Source organism: Solanum dulcamara, chromosome 5 (assembly GCF_947179165.1).
Source record: "Solanum dulcamara chromosome 5, daSolDulc1.2, whole genome shotgun sequence".
Classification (NCBI taxonomy): Eukaryota; Viridiplantae; Streptophyta; class Magnoliopsida; order Solanales; family Solanaceae; genus Solanum; species Solanum dulcamara.
The window spans coordinates 9,723,571-9,746,225 of NC_077241.1; the positions used below are offsets into that span (position 1 = coordinate 9,723,571).

The window sequence follows — 22,655 nt, forward strand, 5'->3', positions numbered from 1 at the left end:
AGAAATATTAGTAAATTCATTATAGGGAAAAGAACATTTATACCTAAAACGAGAAAAATATTTACTCTTAAATGTCTCATTACTTTCATATCCTTTTTAATTTTAAAATGATATAAATTTATTTTAAAATCGTGTGCTGACATCGTGCTGATGTCAGCGCTCACCCTATATAACATCGATAAAGTATCAATATACCAATAGAGTATTACAAAGGATTAAGCCCAATCATATATAATACCGATATGGTATCAACATACCAATAGAATATCACAAAGAATATATTTTCTACTAATTTAGAGTTTTATAAATAAGATTGTGACTTTAATAATTTTCTTTTAATTGTTTAATTTTTATTTCTTATAAAAAAGAATCCAATCCTATATGATACAGACGGAGTATCAATATACTAACGGAGTATCACAAATATATCAATACACAGATGTACTATTACATAGGATTAATTTATAGCAGTGATGTTGACTAAAAAAAAAAGTGGGGTAAGATGGTAAATAGTTTGAGTCATTGATTCATTAAGAATAAATAGTTTGGGTTGAGTTCAATTTGGATAAATAGTTTCACAATTGAATTTATTTTGGGTAGTTTTCCTTTCATTATATGATTTTTTTGCAAAAATCTTGAGATAAAAAAAAAATTGAGACTCGAAAAAATAAAGTGAATTTTCTCTATACGTACATAAAGTTAGTTTTATAAATAATTAAAAATCTATTTATATTAATTTAATAAGCATATCTTAATCAATTAGCTCCATATTTTTTTTAAAAAAATAATGAATTTCGTATTCTTAGAAATAATATTGTCTTTAACTATGATATATTTGTCATAACGTGAATGTCTCTTTCCTTAGTTTTCTTTTTTCCTACTCTCACTTTTTCCTTACCCCTTGTTTGTTAAAATTGGCGTACTTATCTTTGACTATAAATAGCCAACGAAAGTGTGCAATTTAGCACACAGATCTAAAAAATTATCTCTTTCTTCCTTTGCAATTTCTCTCTTTCTCCCTTTATTAAACTTTCTGTCTTTACTATCTATAAATTATTATTATTATTATTATTTCATAACACGTTATCAATACGAAATTTTAATTTTTCTCCAGACAAATTAACTTCTATATCAGGTATATCTGCAGAAGAAATTTAATTTTAATTGTCTTTGTTATTTCTAAATTAATTTCTATCTCAGTTTTTATCATGTCAAATTTATCAAAACTTGAGTCTGTGGTACTTGACATTACCGAAAAAAATTATTTGTCATGAATCCTTGATGCTGAAATTCACCTTGACGCTAAAGGTCTTGGTGATACTATTAAAAATAAAAATAAAGCATCAAGCTAAGATAAAGCAAATACCTTGATTTTTCTCCGTCATTATATTAATGAAGGATTAAAAATATTTAATTGTAAAATACCCTCTTGAATTATGGACTAATTTGAAGGATTGATATCACCACCTAAAATTTATGGCGTTACCAAAAGCTCGATATGACTGGATACACCTTCGATTTCAAGATTTTAAAACTGTGACAGAGTATAATTCTGCTATTCACAAGGTAAGTTCCATTTTAAAATTATATGGAGATACTATCACTGATGATGACTTACTTAAGAAAACTTTTTAAGTATCACTGAGATACTATCACACTTCAAATGTGTTGCTACAACAACAATATCATGAAAAGAGGTTTAAGAAATATTCTGAATTAATTACATGCTTACTTGTGGCTAAGTAAAATAATACTTTGCTGATGAAAAATTATGAAGCCCGTGAATGTCATACCCCTGTGGTCGTGATCGTGGTCGTAGACGTGGGCGAGGACGAAATAATTATTGTCATCATGATGAAAATAAACATGGGAACAATAAAGTTCCTCAAAATAATCATTCTAGAGGTAAATTCAATATTTGTCACCGGTGTGGTATGAAAGGTCATAGGGTACGTGAATGTCGTACGCTCGATCATTTTGTGAAACTTTATCAAGTCTCTCTCAAAAGAGGAGATAATAACGTGGAGGCGCACTTGAATTTTCGAAATGATGATAATGAAGCAAATCCCTCAAATAAATATGAAGATATTGAGGCAAATCTTGCTTATAAAGATGATAATTTTGAAGATCTACCAAACATTACTCATTTGGAAACTGAAGACTTTATGAATATTGACTGAAGAATTGATCATATAACTTGGGATAAATATTATAAAATAGTTATTATTTTTCTATTATGTTTGATATTATGTTGCCCTTCGTAAAAAAAATGTTCCTTAAGGCAGTGCAATTTCTTAAAGTTTCTTATGTTGTTAATTTTTCACGTTCTTATAATGTATCTTTTTATTTATGAAGAATATGAAAATTCTCCAGTCATCAGTTGGATCCAAAATTAATTATAATGATATGTATCTTATTGATAGTGCCACAACACACACTATTTTAAAAGATAATTTTTTTTTCTTCTTTGAGTATGAAAAAAGGCAATGTTAATACAATATCTGATAGCACAAGATTAATTGAAGGATCCAAAAAAGCTAAAGTTGTACTTATCGGAGGAATAAATTTAAAAATTAATAAATTATTATATTGTAGTATGTCTCAAAGAAACTCATTAAGTTTCAAAGACATTCGTCAAAATGATTATCATATTGAGACTACAAATAATGAAAAGAATGAATATCTTTACATTACTACAATGATATCAGGCAAGAAGTTTATACTTAAAAAGTTACCCGCTCTTTCATCCGGCTTATACTTCACAAGTATTAGCATGGTTAAAACACATGCCATAGTAAGCCTTTGGTTTACTAACTCAAATGATTTTATTATTTGGCATGACCGATTGGGCCATCCCGATTCTAATATGATGCACAAAATAATTGAGAGTTCATATGGACACTCTTTGAATAACCAAAAGATTCTTCAATTTAAAAAATTTTCTTGTGCTGCATGTTCTCAAGGCAGATTGATTACTAGACCATCAGTAATCAAAGTGGAATTGAATCCCCATCATTTCTAGAACGTATACATGGTGATATATGTGGGTCCATTCACCCATCATGTGGACCATTTAAATATTATATGGTTTTAATAGATGTATCTACAAGATGGTCACATGTGTACTTATTATCAACTCGTAATATGACATTTGCGAGATTACTTGCTCAAATAATTAAGTTAAGAGCACAATTTCCAAATTATGCAATAAAGACAATTCGTCTAGATAATGCTGGTAAGTTCACATCTTAGTTATTTAATGATTATTGTTTGTCCACTGGAATAATAGTTGAGCATCCGGCTGCTCATGTTCATACTCAAAATGGTCTAGCAGAATCATTGATTAAACATTTACAATTAATTGCTAGATCAATGCTTATGAGAACAAAACTTCTCATTTCATTATGGGGTCATGTTATTTTCATGCAACAAGTCTTGTGCGGATCAGACCAACAAGTTATCATAAAGTCTCCCCATTACAATTGACTTTTGGTCAGGAGCCGAACATTTCCCATCTTAGAATATTTGGATGTGCAGTATATGTTCCAATTGATCCACCACAACACACAAAGATGGGACCCCCCAAAAAATTGGGGATATATGTTGGGTATGAAACTCCCTCTATCATAAAATATTTAGAACCTATGATTGGAAATTTATTTACTGCAAGATTTGTTGATTGTCATTTTGATGAATCAGTATATCCAGTATTAGGGGGAGAAAATAGGCAGTTGAAAAAAAAAATAGATTGGAATGCATTATCACTATCTCATTTAGATCATCGTACAAATATATGTGAACTGAAAGTTCAAAAGATAATTCATTTATAAAATATTGCAAATTAACTGTCAGATGCATTCACTGACCTATCAAGAGTTATTAAATCTCATATTCCAGCTGTTAATGCTCTAATTCGAATTGATGCCCCAGTAGAACAATTGATTAATACAAATGAATCTAAATCACATTTAAAACGTGGTAGAAAAATTGGTTTCAAAGATAAAAATCTTCAAAAAAAAAGAGCAAATAATCAAGATGGTCATGATATGAAAGAAGCTGCTCAAGAAGAGCGAGGAGACATAACAATTCATAAAACCTTAGAAGAGGTTAAGGCGCCTGAAAATGATGAAAAAATTTCAATAAATTATGTCTCATCAGAAAAAATATGGAATCGAAATAATGTACTTGTCGACAATAGTTTTTCTTATAATGTTGCTATTGAAATAATGCAACAAAATGGGGATCTTGAATCAAAATCTGTCGATGAATGTAGACAGATGAATGATTGGCCAAAATGGAAAGATGCAATTCAAATTAAATTAGCTTCGCTTGAAAAAAGTGAAGTTTTCGGACCGATAGTCCGAACACCTGAAGGTATAAAATTAGTGGGTTACAAATGGGTATTTGTGTGAAAACGAAATGAAAAAAATAAAGTCGTAAGATATAAAGCACGACTTGTGGCACAAGAATTTTCTCAAAGACCTGGCATTGATTATATGAAAACATATTCTCCTGTGGTGGATACAATCACTTTTAGGTATCTTATAAATCTGGCAATTCATGAAAAACTTAGTATACATTTGATGGATGTCGTTACAGACTATTTATATGGTTCTCTAGATAACGATATTTTTATGAAAATTCCTGAAGGATTTAAAATGCCTGAAAAATATAAAGATTCTCGAGAAACTTATTCAATAAAACTTCAAAAATCTTTATATGGGCTGAAACAATCAGGATGAATGTGGTACAATCGTCTTAGCAAATATTTGCTAAAAAAAAGATATAAAAATGATCCAATTTGCCCTTGTGTCTTTATGAAAAGGTCTGGATCTGAATTTGTCATAATAGATGTATATATTGATGATTTGAATATTATCAAAACTCCTGAAGAACTTTCAAAAGCAGTAAAATGTCTGAAAAAGGAATTTGAAATGAAAGATTTCGAAAAGATAAAATTTTGTCTTGGTATACAAATTGAACATTTTGCAAATGAGATATTTGTCCATCAATCAACATATACAGAAAATATTTTAAGGAGATTTTACATGGATAAAACACACCCACTGAGTACCCCAATGTTTGTGAGATCTCTTGATATTAATAAAGATCCATTTCGACCTCATGAAAATGATGAAGAGCTTGTTGGTGTCGAAATACCATATCTTAGTGCAATTGCTGCATGTCAGTATTTTGCCAATAATTCTAGACCAGATATAGTTTTCTCAATAAACTTGTTAGCGGGATTTAGTTCTTCCCCAACGCGAAGACACTGGAGTGGAATTAAGCATATATTCAGATACCTCTGAGGTACCACCGATATGGGATTGTTTTAATCAAATGAATCCACGTCAGAATTGATTGGTTATGCAGATGCAAGATATTTATCTGATCCCCACAAAGGTCGATCGCTGATAGACTACTTATTTACATGTGGTGGTACAACTATATCATGACGTTCAACGAAGCAAACTACGATTGCCACCTCTTCAAATCATGCAGAGATAATAGTCATTCATGGAGTAAGTTGAGAATGCGTTTGGTTAAGATCAATAACTCAACACATTCAAGAAACATGTGACCTTTCTTTGACAAGAGACACTCCAACAATATTGTACGAAGACAATGCTGCATGTATAGTTCAATTAAAGGGAGGATGCATCAAAGGAGACAGAACAAAACATATTTCACCAAAATTCTTCTTTACCCATGATCTTCAAAAGAAAGGTGAAATAGATGTTCAACAAGTTCGTTCAAGTGATAATTTAGCAGATATGTTCACCAAGGTATTACCAACTTCAACCTTTGAGAAATTAAGATACAAGATTGGAATGCGTCATTTTCGATATATTAAATGATGTCTTCATCAGGGGGAGTATACTACTCACTGCACTCTTTTTTTCTTAATCTAGATTTTGTCCCACTAAATTTTCTTAGCAAGACTTTTAATGAGCCAGTAATCAATGCGTATTGAGAATAACGATATATATTTATTCTTTCACTAAAATTTATTTTTCTTTTACATAGACATCCAAGGAGGAATGTCTTAAGGTGGATGTCTCTTTCCTTAGTTTTCTTTTCCCTACCCCCACTTTTCCCTTACCCCTTGTTTGTCAAAATTGGCGTACTTATCTTTGACTATAAATAGCCAACGAAAGTGTGCAATTTAGCAGACAAATCTAAAAAATTATCTCTCTCTTCCTTTGCAATTTCTCTCTTTCTTCCTTTATTAAACTTTCTGTCTTTATTATCTATAAATTATTATTATTATTATTATTTCATAACAATATCTAATATTTTCATAAGTAAAACAAAGAAATTATAAATTATTATGGGCTATAGCCAAGTCCACGAAAGTCTTAATATATTGAACTTTTCACACTGGAACAAGGCTTAATATAAGTCATTTCTTCCACAATTGCCTAAAGTCGCATGGAAGAAACTTAGTATGGCAAAGTGACTGATCCCAAAACATCAGTTCATTCTGTGGTTAGTGCTACAAAAGAGACTAATGTTGCTTGTGTCCTGTGCAATACACAGGCTGCTGAGACCCTATCACACATGTTGTTTGATTGCACCTATGCCACTCAGATGTAGCGTAGATTCTTGAATTGGTTAGGGATAAGAAGACTGGAGCACTCATGGGAAGAGGAGGTCACGTGGTTGTCGAAGGTTGTAAGCAACAAATCGCCAAAACACACCATCCTAGTATTCATGTATGCTGTCGTTGTCTACCATACTTGGATGGAGAGAAACAATCGCAGGTTCCAACATAAATGTAGAGAACCAACTATAGTTCTGAAAAAGATTGCCATAGAACTACACATAGCTTGCCAAAAGCAGAGGAGAATGAAACACATACTAGAGATTATAAGAGTTAGGGGTGTGCAAAAACCGAACCGACAAATAAATTGAATCGAAAAAATGTTATTGGGTTATTGGGGTTAACAAGTTTTTAATGGTTTTATAAAAAAAAGTATTGGGTTATTAGTTTTTAGTATTAGGTTATTGGATAAACCGATAACCCATTAAGACAGTAGTAATGTACTACTTTACCCTTCATAATTATTAAATATTAGAAATAATTTAACATAATTAGGCACCATATCAGTACGCTACAGTCTTCATAATACCTCTACTTCCCACTAGACCTCTTTAGTCTTTACTCAAAAACGAAAGATTAAAGTAAGAACTAAGAATTGTTCAAGATTGTCTTGTTGGACAGCTTGATTTTAGTTTTACTTTGTAATTGTAGCTTTTGCAAGTTCTTAAAAGTCTATAATTTGATTAACATCAGAAATTACATATTATGTTTTGGTTGTAACATGTAATTGTAGCTTTCGGACTACATCTTCTCTTATTGATGCAATTTCTTATTATCTTTCTTGTTTCAGCATATCAAAACATTTACAGGCCTACAACTGATTTGCTTGTTTTACTGTATCACGCCCAATTATTAGAGAAGTGAGAAGTCATATATTTATTTTATGAGCATTTTCTTATTGGGTAAACCGAAAATCGAACCGTTAACTACCAAAAATCTATAAAACGAAAACCGATAAAAAATATCTTATTGGTTTGTTATTGGTTTATAGTATTTAAAAATTAAAAATCGATAAACGGTTTACTTTTATTTTATTAGCTACGATTTGAACGATGAACGTGGCTAAATAACTAACTTTTTAATTTTTTTTTAATAATTAACAGTTAAGTAGTGTATACATAATGTATAGTGTATAAATATGTATGGGTATTGTATAAATGGTGTATGAACATGTATATATGATGTATAAATAATTATATAGTGTATATGTAATGTATCAATATTTGTATAAATGTTATGTAGTGTATATGTAATGTACCAATATTTGTATAAATAATTTTGTAGTGTATATGTAATGTGTATAGATAATTATGTAGTGTATATGTAATGTATCGATATCGTATAAATCATGTATAAAAATGTATCAATATCATATAAATGGTATATAAATATGAAAATACAATGTACAAACAATTATGTAGTGTATATGTAATATATCAATATTATATAAATGTGTATAATTGTGTATCCAATTACATAAAAAATTATGTAATGTATAGATATTTATTTGACTATTATCCATACTCACCTTAATAAATAAAAATAAACAAAACCTAATATAACGATATAAATATTTATTTTTCCACAAAAAAGTGAAACAATTAGAAAAGGAAAAAAAAAATTTTAAAAAAAGATCAACAAAAAATATAAATAATTTTTTAATAGCGTTATTTTGCCACGGTTTAACCGTGGCTAAATAGCGATAAATCGTGACTAATGTAGTTACATCAAATATGGTTCTTTTATCCGAATTTAGCCATTTTGGACAATTTTGTAAAGTTGGGCTAGAAAAATAGTAAACAAATGTTATAGGCTAAACCTGGTGTAATTTTTCCTATAATATTTGTATAAGTAGATGGGATAATACATCAAATCCTCCCCCACCAAAACTTGACATCATAACTTACTTTAGTACTTTAACTACATGAGGTTTAAATACCCAATTTAACATCTTTCAAATGAATTAAATAACACCTTATAGATGCAATACCAGTTTCACAATTGGAAGGTGATATACACACGCGCCACATAAGCGCCATCTCAACGACACGTCGACAACACGTCAGAAAGTGAACAATTTGACTTTTCATTTCATTTTTACTATTCATCCATCTTCTTCCTCACTCCATCTTCTTCATAATCTCAGTAGAATACAAAGTAAAAAATATCCTTCCTTTTTTAAAAGAAATTCAGATCTTTGCTTCATTTCAAACTTTCATTTCTCATATTGAAGAACACATTTATTAGATTCTCTTCAAATTTTCTTTGGTACCCATAAAGAGTTAATCCAAATATTGTTTCCAAAGTTCAAAGACATGAACTTCTTTCAATTGTTACTATCAAATGGTGAATTTCATGATGAATAATTATATTGCTCCCACTTTAATTATTTTTCTATTCAGGATCCTATTACAAAAAAAAATATCTTAAATCGAACAAATAACTTAAACCCCCCACACAAATCAAAAACTATGAAAACACATAAAAATAAATAAATAAATAACAAAGAATGAAAGACATTCAAGAAAAAGGGTTGGACAGTATTTTCTCCATGCTCGCTGGTGTGATGATTTTTTTTCGACGAGATCTGCTGGTTTCACGAAGGCTAGTCACTTTCAAAGTTTTTAGCAGTGATGAAGGAGGAATAAATGGGTTTGGGGTGAAGTTCATCATGGTTGAGCTTCATTGGATTCACGATTATGATTAACATTTTTTGGAGAGGAAGGGTTTCGGAGGCGGTGGGAATGAAGAAGAGATGGAGCGTGTCGGGAAAGAAGACAAAGAGAGCCCCACTTACTTTTTCTATTCAGTTTTTTGTTATTAACTCGCGGAGAAAAAATTTATTTGCCACGTCACCTTTAGAGGGATATTTAATTTATTTGAAAGATGTTAAAGGGCCCGTATAATTGAAGTGCTAAGTTTTATTGTCAGGGAATTTGATGTATTTCCTTTAACTAGATTAATGGCTAAACTATTTTATTAGACATACATCACTATCATATATATACTAACCTTACCTCTACTTTCAAACAATTACAAATATTACCACTTTTAATATTTTATACCATATATTATTGAAGATACAATCAGATACCCACACCCCTTAAAGTTAGGATTGATTAATTATCTTTACATTTAAACTCCACAATTAGCGTTTTAATAAGAATGAAATATCATTCTCTCTCATTAACCACCCCCAATCCCAAAGGCCATCAGTATCTCTCCCCCACCCCCCAAGTCTTCCCCCAATCTTCGACAATGAGCTTGCTACCGACAACTCGCCGCACTAATGACATCTAGTCATCACTAGGATTTGTTGGCAAGAAGGATACAACGAGTGCGAGCCTAACCATGTATCAATGTATCCTGGATGAAATTTGTGGCCGATCTGCGACAATACTCAAATTTCATCTCTAACGATTTGAAGGCCTTCTTCTTTTTCAAACCTTTATTAGTCAGAGGGACGAAAAAACGGAATTTTCGATGGCACTGGTGGAGGGACATTATCAGGGATAGAACACATAACCTCAAGCAATTTTTGCAATTCCTTAACCACTAAACCAAAGTTTCAACTTGGGTTGAGAAGTGTCAACAATATATTATATATATATATATGTTCATTAAATCAAATTTTGATATATATAATGTAATTTTTCGACGACGAAGGGGTATTGCTTGACACCCCTTGCCCAAGCTGGCTCCGCCCCTGGGTGGAGGTCTGTCGGATCTAGATGTAGCGAGGAACATCGACAAATCAAAGGTGAAGCAAACACCACCGCGGTGAGATGTCTTGACCAGCCCCGAACGTAATCGAAAAATTTCAATAAGCGGAGATTTATGCATGTATTTGACACATTAATGATGTGTCAGACACATTATTGAGGTACAATGTATCTAGGTTTTATCAGTATATCTGATGAAGTGTGTATATATCTAATAAATTTATTAGAGATTTACACATGTATCTGACACAATTTGTTCTTTTATGTATCCGAATCTTGTCATATATATCTGGCCTTCTATCATGTATCTTAATAATATCATATGTATTTGTTATGTTATTATAATATATCTGACTATTTACATATGTATCTTATCTACATATATACATTGTGTTTAATTTAGATGCATTGTTAGTATTATTAGTTTTGTACATGTAGATACATGAAATGGATATGGTTCGTGTTTGTCAAGTGCTGAAAGTACTCCAGCAAAACTTGCATCTACACCAGCAAAATTGATGAGTTCTACACTTTTGCTTCAACCTTCCAAGAGATGCTATATGACTCCAGATGGCGAGACAACTGAATCATCAAGAAAGCTAGTTAGGCGCCCCCCTCCTAGTAGGTCATTGACTTAGTAGTTTTATGATTATTCTTTCAATTTTTATTTATCTCAGATGCATTGTGTTTATTTTGAGATACATTATTATATAAATTTTAAAAACATGAAATGTACATTGTTTTAGTCAGTTTCTCACAAAAGGAAGGAAAGGATTTCGAGATTTTTGAAATTCTTTTGGGAAGTTGTTATGCTACAGATTATCAAAAGATGTTAAAGGAGTGATTTGTCCCACTAATTGAGCTATTCTGTTATGCTACATAAATAGACACAGGCTTGTAATGTATCTAACTATTGGCATATCTCAGATACGTGTATCTGGAAGAGGAAGCTCGAAATTCAGAGAAACAAATTCGAATTTCTTGAAAGAAAAGTTGTTCACTTTGTTGTTGCTAGAAAATAAATGGAAGAAGTTAGAATTTTTTTTAGAAGTTATTAGACTAAATATACTCAAAAGCTGTTAAATGAGTGATTTCCTCATTAAATTAAACATTTTAGTTACAGTCCTTAATTAAACATGTATCCTACTTTGTCAATTCCTCGGATACATGTACATATATCCAACCAGTAAAATGTGGTACAAGAAGTAATATTCGAAAGTACTGTGAATACTAATAATTAGGGCCCGATTTTCGTCGAATCTTTTTGATCACCTTCAAACTATATGTTGTTTGCCCTAGATTAATCCAATATAAAAAAAATATTGATCTGCATAAAATTCTAGTGCACTAATATATTTTCAAAATTATTAATTTTAAAAAGTGAATCATTGCTTTGTAAAGAAAGAACAAAATTTGACAAGGATGGAAAGACTTTGTATGCCTCAATACATACTATTTGTTTTACTTACTGTTGATCTTGTCAAAAACTTCTTTTGATGCCTCCTTGGTATCCACCAGCTTAACTTTGATCTTAATTTGTATACTTTTCTAATATTTATTCATCTACTTTCGTTATCTGTGCTCAAACATATAAGTAAACAATTTTCTTTAATATTGACAACACATCAGCATGGATTTTAATACTGAGGAAGTTGATAAAAATATGGATCTATCATTCATTTCGTGAAACAAATCAGTGTTCCCTACAATATAATCACAAACAGATTTTATCATTATTCTTAACCACCCATCCCCTTCGAATAAGAGGGGAAACAATCGCGATTTGCTTGGACCAGGCATCCAACTATATGGCAAGGATGATCTTCTCGAGCACAAACAGACTAGTTACTGGTCAGAGATAGCTGATAGTTGATAACCACAAGCTAATAAAAGGCAAAACTGGATGTGTAAATCTTGAATCTCTGAAGTTAATTCATTGATGACGCGACTTCAATGGCACTACCTAATGGCCATGCTGCTTCAACCAGGGAATTCTTGTATTTCACCTTTTTCACCAATGTCATTTCTTGACGAGCATCAAGTCCTGTCCAATGAAGTATTCAATGACTAACTTGAAACATACAAAAAATGATATGTTATTCGTGTATTTCCTGAAGGGTGAATCTAGTCTTACCAAATCCATCAACAAGTAGTGTGTACTGGTAGACAAGATCCATGCACAAGTATGGCAAGTTATCTGGGTCCACACGAGGAAATGTAGCTTTGGCATCATCAAGTCTAGTATTACAAGCACGTCTAGCTGCACTCTCAAAATCAATTGGGCGAACTTTAGCAACAGCTACACTTGGATCAACAAAACCAACCTGTACCCACGAGACGTTATATTAGTTGCAACACCATAGAAAACGAGAATTTATCCATTCTCGGAACAGCAGCAAAAGGTACAATTATAAGCCCATCTAAGTTTGGTAAGCATCTAACTCAATGGTGACTCGTACCTCAGCAGCTCTATCAAAGAAAAATGAGGCAACAAACATATTCTTCTGACCATCTCCACCTCCACCATTCCACACTCCACCAAAGGTGCATTTCATGTGGGTGCATGTTGATTCATTAACTTTCAGAGCCTTCAGGGCTACCAACCTACAATTTGTCATGCTTGAACCCTGAGACATAGCCGATGCTGGGTAAACCTTTCCTCCATACTTGTAGGACCCTTGTAGAGAAAACATTGTCAAGACAAATATACTTTTATAGGAAAATATATATAATGAAATAATTCCAGTACCATATTTGAACTCTTTCCTCAAAATTCCATTAAATTCTAATTCAGTTCTATGTAAATAGAAAAATCTCTTCCTTTCTTCGTCCATACGTATTTCAAACATTTCAGATATGGAGGGGTAAAATTTCACGTGATCTGCACTTGGTGACATGAGTTCTGGCAAATTTTTGAACTGGGTAGTCAAAAGGTTTGACAATAAAGATGAGTGACTTGCTTTATGAATAACTAAACATTTAAGGCCAGCCTTGATTTTGGGGCAAACAAAAGTTGAAAATTCACAGAGAAGGGATTTTTTCTTGCTGCTTTTGTGGATTGTTAAGAGAAAGGGTTTTTTCTCTTACTTATTCATTGAGAGACGGAGAGATGGAGGTAAGCGATGCTTTGTAAAAGACCATCACACCAAAAAGAACCAACTATGGGACAGAATATAGCAGCATTGAGAAAAATAGTAAATACCATGATGCCCTGTCAAGATGCAAGGACTGCCAGATTCCTTAGTCACCTTCAGAATCTCGGCTCGAGCTGCTAGCAATCCATAGCGCAAATAACTGCAAACAAGATGGATAAATCAAATTAAAGATGTGCAACGAAAGGGTGATTAAACACTACACACAAGGAAAACCACTTGTCCAGATAACAAGTGAAATGCAAATAAGTCAGACCAGAAATTCAAGGTAAATTTAATGACTGCTAACTGGGTACCCTGACATTTTCTGAGATCATATACATCTTTATATAGGATGAGAATTGAGACGGACCTGTGAACATAGAGGTAGTATTTTGCCCCCTTGAGATACATCTCTTGCATGTACGTATCCTCTCCATCTGATAGCTTTGGAGCCTTTTGAGCATCTGACTCTGAGATGGCATATGCCATTTGTACTGAGCCACCTCCAAGATCAACCACTCCAACAGTATCAGAATATTTCCTACCCAAATTGCCTAGCAAATAATTGATGGTGACCTGCACAGACATTTGTAATACAAATTCATCTAACTGTATCAATTGGTTGTCTCGTGTATCCCGCTGTCAGTTGATGAACACAAGGTTAGATGGGTCATATAATCCATGTGGTTGGATTAACGATCAAGAGAAGATAATACAAATGTGATCAATTTTACCTACATATGCAATGATCTTAAATAGAAAGTTTCACTAGTAAACCAAGCCTCATTATATATCTTGCACTAGCTTAGTGCTGTTTCTGGTATCTATAAAGATTGCCGTTAGTTATCAAAAATGGAGAAAGGAAAAAAGAGGGGGAAAAGAAAGAAGGCAAGCCTCCTCAACGTTTTATAATGAATTCCCTAAATTTTCCACCATTACTGAATAGGACAAATTAGATTCCACCGTTTGAGGGAGAGGGAGTCATTAGAAAGAATGAATTGAATTTGGTAACAAGCTACATTTATCTTAGCACAACAAATGCCGGATAAGTCACAGCCCACTTGAGATGTAGCAAGTGAAATAAAAGAAAGAAACCCATTGCCTCAAAAGATCAGTGATGACCTAGATTCTGAATAATGCAAGCCATATACCTTTTACAATTCTGATTCATATGAATCTATTAGAAGGTAACGACACATCGACATCTATTTGAAGAGTAGGGAGAATCAAGCTAAGAGCCTGTTTGGATTGGCTTATTTTAGGTGCTTTTCAGCACAAAATTAGTTTCCAAGTACTTTTGTAGTGTTTGGATAAAATTAAAGGGTTCTTTTAAGCACTTGTTTTCAAGTCAAAATAGCAAAAATGACCCAAAAGCCATAAGTTAGAAATCCTAACTTATGGCTTTTGGCTTATAAGCCAAAAGCAATAAGCCAATCCAAATAGGCTCTAAGGAAGAACAAAGAGAAGGATGCTTCTTAATTCAGCCCAAATTCATCAACACAAGTAGACAAACTAATAGGATAGGAAACGCTAAATAACCTCCAATCAAGAGTTATTTTCAAGTCAAAATAGCAAAAATGACCCAAAAGCCATAAGTTAGAAATCCTAACTTATGGCTTTTGGCTTATAAGCCAAAAGCAATAAGCCAATCCAAATAGGCTCTAAGGAAGAACAAAGAGAAGGATGCTTCTTAATTCAGCCCAAATTCATCAACACAAGTAGACAAACTAATAGGATAGGAAACGCTAAATAACCTCCAATCAAGAGTTAAGGTACGTATCCACTTCTTTATCTATCCAAGCCTCCTATCACAAGAAAGATCAAGTTTCTATCCATGTGGTTCACTTCTATCATGTTGAATTATGTAAACTGCCTCATCAAAAAAACTTACCTTTTATTTGTTTATTACAGGTCCACAACACGTTCTCTCACTAAAGGATTCTTTTTGTTGTGTCACGTAGTTGGAAATATTTAGCTGACATATTGTAGTGAACTTCTCTGATAAAGAAAAAAAAGAGTTCACTACAATAACTCTACCTACTTTGGATTATGTAAAAACTTAAATTGTTAGAAAGATAACACTTTTACGTACTTATTTAGGTATACAACATATTTGTCTGCTTTTCATAAGCAATCATTTCTTTTCTCTTCCTCAAAGTCACCTAAAAGCAAGCCTTAGTTCAGAAGGCAGATGTCTACTTTAGACTTATCCCTTTATTTCCGGCCTTCAAAAAGGATTTGCCAGCATGCCTAAGTAAAAAGTCAAGTGCCAAATCAGAACCTATGCCTTCATCTCAAGCCCTCAAAACATAAAAGGTTTGCCTTGAACCAAAGAGATCCTTTTACAGAGATATATAGTATCATATGGCTCTGAATCACACAATTGAGTGATAATTCTCCACCATAACTAGAAGGACAGATGGGTATTCTTTTCTTGAAAACCATTTCATTATTAGGCGCGTCTCTTGTAGCTTCATGTTTCTAATGCCAAGTCCTCCATGTTCTCTTCTTAGTTGAGTAGTTTTCCCATTAACAAGATGATGTCCCTTACCACCTTTAGGGCCCTTCCACAGAAAGTCTCTTCTCAATGTGTCTAGTTTCTTCACCACCTTAGTTGGTATACGAAACAAAGACATAATATAGGTTGAGAGGGAATCTAGTACAGAGTTAATCAAAATAAGTCTACCCCCTAAAAATGGGTACTGAGCCTTCCATTTTGCTAATTTTTTTCTCCATTTTCTCCACAATAGCATCCCATATTTCCAGTGCATTGAGTTTATTGTCCACTAAGTTGCTCAAACTCGGGTGCAGATGTCCGATACGGGTGCATATCCAGAGGTCGGATCTTTCATGATCTAAATTTTATGATTTTTTTTTATCAAGTAATAATTTTCATATTAATAGGGGTAAAAATTGCCCATATACCAAAAAGTAGAGAACCTCACAGCAAAAAAGGTTTTCTACAAAAGCCACCCAATCCTCTATACCTAGTTGCTTCTAGGCAAACCTCCTAGCTGTCTCTGCACCCCTACCTCCTTAGGAACTTCATGGATGCAAAAAAGAAATAAGAGCAAAGAGACTATTTCTCAAAAAAGTAAAATATTTCTCTATGCCCTTAGAAGCTCTTATGTTCCTCTCTCTCATACGGTCCACATGAGTGCCAATCGAGCAACATCTCATTCTTTACTTCTTCTCTTCCATCTTCTAAGAGCCCAATTAATCATTGAGTTTTTCACAATGCCCGGCATCACCCACTCAACTCCAAACCATCTCAAAATTTCTCCCCACAAAGAAGATGTTAACCGACAATGTAATTGTTAGAATAGGAATAGGTGTACACAATCCTACTTAGAATAGGAATAAGAATAGAAATAGGAATAGTTTATAATATCCTACTAGGTACAGGATTATTTTATAGTTTCTATAAATAGGGTTTTTGTGTAATACTGTTTTTATACAATTCAATAATATTTTTCTCTTATATTTCTCACATGATATCAAAGCATTGGTGAGAAACTTTCAACAGGTGACCGTGCGTCAATTTTCGGCAACTGTCAAGGTTGATTTGTGTCATCATCTTTTTCCATCGGTGTTGTGTGAAAACCAACACCACCACTAGGTCCCTCACTCTCCGATGACAAAAGCCTAATCAGACCCACGGGGAAAGACTGCCTCACACGCTGATAAGAGGTGCGACTTTTCCAGCTAGATCTGACCACGCGTCGGCGCGTGAGATCAGTTCCAGCCACTTTCCGACAGCTTTTCTTTTTCCAGTAAGATCGCATCTCCATTTCGAGGCTACCCATACAATTATTGACTGATTCCGACCATTTGTTTTGCAATCAGATCTGATTTCGTTAGAATCCGATGATTATTTTCGGCGATTTCAGTGTTTCCGACCACTTTTTCAACACTTCCAGACTAAGGACCTCGGCAGACTGAAGTATTTTCTAGGTATTGAGGTTGCTCAGTCTAGATCAGGTATTGTGATTTCTCAACGCAAGTATGCCTTAGACATTCTTGAGGAGACAGGAATGATGGGATGTAGACCCATTGACACTCCTATGGATCGGAATGTTAAACTCCTTTCAGGACAGGGGGAGCCACTCTATCCCAGTCTTGAAGATTCCTCCTAAACCTCAAAGCCCAAAGAACTTCTCCCCCTTGCATACTCCATAATTGATGGACTAATATCTTCTTTTGACAAGAGATGTTATACATATTAAGAAATGTAATCCTCAAGATTTTTTCTCCACACTACCTATGAACCCAAAAATAATGATCTAAATTTTATGATTCAGAGGTATGAATCCAGATACGGACACAAGTACAAGGATTCAACTAGAAATAATTCAAACTCTAAAAATAGAGTTATATGTCTAAATTATAAGACATTATGTGGAAACTAACAAAGTATTCTGAGGAGAAAATATTGATAAATAGGAGAATCTCAGAAGGAGATATAAGGAAAAGGACTGACATAGAAATTTCTACGTACAAGGTATTTCATTTTCTTTAATTTCACATTAACTTATTGTTTTGATTACAAAAAAAAATCATTGTATTTATCACGAATTTCTCCGACAATTTCGGTCAAAGTAACCAAAATCAATTGACCAAATATGGTACGAATCTCATACCCACACTCACATCGTGTCGATCGAGGTGCGACACTGAAAGTGAAGAGTCTGAGTGACTTAGATTGTTCAAAGGGATGTCAATGTAGACTGTTGACATTTTTTCCACCCTGCATCACATAATGTTGGCCAGAGTCGCACTTGTACCACCTCTTTTATAGGGAATAGACTGTTTTCCTCTGATTTACACTCAAACCAGATGTTGCTTCAAATACTAGTAGAATCATCCTGATATTTTTTATTTTGTTCTGCCTCAGCTTCACAAAAAATTATTGTGTCAGCTGCATTAAGCAAATGATAGATTAACGTTTCCTCTCTTAACCTATTGCCCATCTTGGACCCTCTTAACCACCTGTTCTGCATTGTAATCCTCATCATACTTTTTTTATAAGAATTTGCAATCCTCATCAAACTATTGAAGCCTTACCTTGCTAGAATGATCAGGAAAGGTGATAGAGGATCACCTTGCCTGAGTCTCCTTTCTGATTGAAAAACAAAAACAGTTCTTTATTCATTGGGATTGAGAACCTAAAAGTTTTACTACAAAAACTAATCCAATTCAGCCACCTATCACCAAACTCCATTGTCTAAGAATGCTCAGAAAGAAGTACAAGTTTAGATGATCATATGCTTTTTCATGTCTAGCTTGCCCATAACTACTGGGGCTTCCCCTCTCAACCTTGAGTTCACACACTCACTAGCTATGAGTGTTGCATCCATCATCTGTCTCCCCTTTAAATGTCATCTGATTTTTGTTTACTAGGTTTCTAACTACCCTTTTCAATCTTTCTGCCAATAATTTTGCCATGATCTTATACACCCCACTTGTGAGACTTGTAGGTCTGAAAAGTCCCTTAATTCAGATGCACCTATTTACTTTGGGTTCAGAGTAACATATGTAGCATTGAAGCTTCTCTCAAACACTTAATGAGAGTAGAAATATTGCAAAGTCCACTTAATGAGAGTAGAAATATTGCAAGATATTCATGATGTCTTCTCTCAAATATCCCCAAAAAGACTGTAAAGCTCATTGAAAAGACAGTTGCACTGTAAAATAGGGCCTTCTCCAATTTGCTTATTCTACCTTTTGCTTCCAACACTATAGGATGGGAATACGGATAAACTTAACGCTCTTCCCTCATCCCCCATCTTTAGGATGGCTCAAGTTATCCAATAACCTTAAAAGCTCAACCTTTATCCCCACTCCATGGAAGTGAAGATTATCCTGAAATGAGTAGGATAATAATATCATCTTTCAGATGGAATCAGTTATTTTCCTGCAATCTGATCTAGTGTCACTAAACATAGACTAAAGGCTTGAAGGAGACCAAAATACTTCTGTGGAAATTATAGGGATACGATGCAAATGCAACAAGAAAGTATATGGGATGATAGAGTCCTTGTTCTCTGGTTCGACAACTCCAACTTGAGTTGTTATTCATATGAAGCTTCTTCAAAGGCAGCTTCAAGATGTTAATTGGTAATACTGAAAAATTGGCATGACGGCCATTTTCTACTTTTGGTCGTTCTCTCCTTTAACCTGAGCTAGAATTCACTCCTTTCATTCTAATTACCCTACATCTTAGCATAAAGAGACAAATAACTTTGAATTAACTAATCAACATCACATGAAGGATAAACTACCACAAAATGGATCCTTGACAAGAGATATAACCACTGCTTCACTTTTTTGTTCTCTCTAGTCTGTACAACAACAATAAAAAATAACATACCCCATGTAATCCTACAAGTGGGGTCTAGGGAGGGCAGGATGTACGCAGACCTTACCCCTACCTTTGTGGGCTAGAGAGGTTGTTTCCTGTAGACCCTCGGCTCAAAAGAAAAGTTCAAGAACCTCAAATTTAAATTAAGCAAGCACCTCTAACTTTGAATGGTATGGTAGTTCCAAGTACAAAGAAGAACAGAACAAGTTGAAATTCACATTACATACCCATTGGTAAGCACCTTCCTGCCTCCCGTCAAGAACAGTAACCCAACTCCCCTTTGACTTGAGGCTGCTTTTGCTCTTTAGAAAATCCCTCACCTTCAAATGAGATTTTAGTGATTCAGTTATTCAAAGCATTCAGAAATCCAAAATAGAAAAGGATAAGTTAAAATTCTAATATAAAACATGCCCAAGCGGAAAGAAAGCCTGTTACGAATGATGGTCTAAGAAAGGAATCAATTTTACCGCTTGAAGAATCTTGTCAGATGTATTACCTCCCAACTGCCTCAAACCTGCAGTTGCCTAGATATACTCCATATCAGTATATTTAGCAGACTAAAGAATCTAAATTTCAATCTCTGAAATAATTCTAATAACTGTATCCACTCACCCCAACTCTGACTGGTGTGTTACTGCACAAATCCATTGGAACTACATCCTCTGCTTTCTCCAGAAGTGACTGAAGAGATTTTGCAGCTGCTGCAGGGTCACTAGCAAATGCACTCAAACCTGGTTTTTTCTGTAGTGACAAAGCCAACTATAGATTCACAATTGGTGCCAAGAGAAAGCCTTTACACGATATAGGTGCTCATTTGCAACAAACTTACAGGGTACATTCAGTATGAAGAAAATTTTTCTATGATTAATGTTTTTGTGGAAATGTTTTACCATGGAAAATGCTAATTAACAATGAGGAATAAGATTATAAGTATAATGTCTTGATGATACTATTAAGTGGTAAAGGTTAACAACAATTGTTGAAGTGGCAGAAGTCTAAGTGAAAAGAGTAATTTTTCCCACTTCCTGTATTTTCTGCATAACAATTTTGCCACACCAAATACACCCAAAAAGTATAACTTGCAATTATGGGCTCCATTTGAGCAGCATTTTGAAGAACAAAAATAAACTAAAAAAAAAAAAAAATTACCTGCAGGAAGAGCTCGAGGTCATTGCCAATGGGAACAAGATCCAAATGCTGATCAAAACAGAAAACATGAACCCTACTACCAGAACTACCCGCATCAAATATAACTGCATAATTTCTAGATCCAAACTTAGGAGAAAACTTCCTATTAACTGACCCCATTGAATCAGAAGGGTAACTCGTCGGCATTACAAAAAGCACAAAACAAATAAGCAACATAGGAACCGAAATCACTAGAATCACTCCACGGTATCTATGGATCTTATCAGAAAATGAATCCCCATGTTGTTGCCTATTACGTTTCAACATTTTCTCATGCTCCATTTGAAGTGGGTCTTCCTGTTGCATATGCTCTAAAAGTTCTGCTGCTGATGGTGATCGGTATCGGATCTGACCGTTACCCGGTGGTTTCTTGGACTGGGTATCTTGTATTGACTCCAGTTCGTTCGTTCTTCTATACTACAACACACTAGAAGCAAAATTTGGGGAATAATTGTACAGCAGGAACGGCTGTAAATCAAAATGCCGCTCCTGTAAAGATTATTGCTTTGAGAATGTTGGGTTTTATCTCATCTTTGAGCAATCTGGTTTTGATGGAAAAGGGGCTGATCCGAGAGTATAGGATAAGCAAAGTGGTGAAGTTCAGTGGGGAAGAAGAGGGACTTTCGGGTTTATGTCTGTAGAAGTGGACAATTCAGATGTTGGAACGGCCATGAACAAATTGCCACTTAAGTGACTTAAACAAGCAAGACTTGAAAAGTCTAAATATTGGCTCCATATTCACTTGCTTCGATTTCAAATTTTATCGATTTGAGTTTTGATTTATTAATATAATTTATTAATTTATTATTAAATTATTGATTAATTTATTAAGAAAAAAATTTTAAACTGTTAAAAACTGATAACTCGATAATAAAAAAAATCAAAATTATTATCGAAACCGTTAAACCAATAACGCATTATTGATAAGTCAATAACTTTTTTTTTGGTTCAAGTTACCTCGATTTTGAACAACCTTAGTCGTTTGTCTTCTTAAAGAAATCAATGACAGCCCAACAAAGTCTGTCGAATTTTAACCTTTTTTTAGTAGTATTATTAGCAATGAACAAGAGTCATTTTTTACTCGTATTAAAGATGGGTTATTTTTAGGAAAAGTTACCTAAATACACAACTTATTTTACCATATTCTCTAAAATTTTCTATCATTTGAAAAAATTACAAAAATCCCTACTCTCTTATTCTCTAATATATCATTGTACATGATGTATCGGTCGGATACATCACTTTACACGATGTATCAAGACGTCGGATACAACACTTTACGTGATGTATCAGGACGTTTGTGATGTATCCAAAAGTGACCAAAAAGAAGAGATTTCAGATAATTTTTAAAATAGTAGGGATAAAGTGTAAATGAAAAAAATCACTATGAAATTTAGGTAAAATTTACTTTTTTTACTTGTATTGAGTTGAATTAAAAATTAAAAAGCTAGTATTTGAGTTAAATCCAGATAGCATGGACATGAAAAAAATAGGGAAAAGAACACTTATACCCCAAAAAGGAAAGTATTTGCTCTTAAATGTCTTATTACTTTCATACCCCTTTTTATTTTAAAATGACATAGATTTATTTTATAATTCGCGCCCTGACATCATGCTGACATCAGTGCCCACGCTATGTGATACCG

The 22,655-nt window shown here is 33.6% G+C and overlaps 1 protein-coding gene across 1 annotated transcript; it reads right to left on the minus strand.

Moving 5' to 3' along the window:
• Nucleotides 1-11,957: 11,957 nt before the first annotated feature.
• LOC129889010 (apyrase 1-like) lies at nt 11,958-21,717 on the minus strand. The gene is made up of 9 exons (XM_055964108.1): nt 20,971-21,717; nt 20,434-20,562; nt 20,289-20,345; nt 20,049-20,141; nt 13,831-14,036; nt 13,529-13,620; nt 12,786-13,003; nt 12,461-12,650; nt 11,958-12,370 (listed from the first exon to the last, which is right to left on the minus strand). The coding sequence occupies exons 1-9, from the start codon at nt 21,313-21,315 to the stop codon at nt 12,255-12,257; spliced, it is 1,446 nt and encodes a 481-aa protein (XP_055820083.1). The 5' UTR covers nt 21,316-21,717; the 3' UTR covers nt 11,958-12,254.
• Between the last annotated feature and the right edge of the window lie 938 nt (nt 21,718-22,655).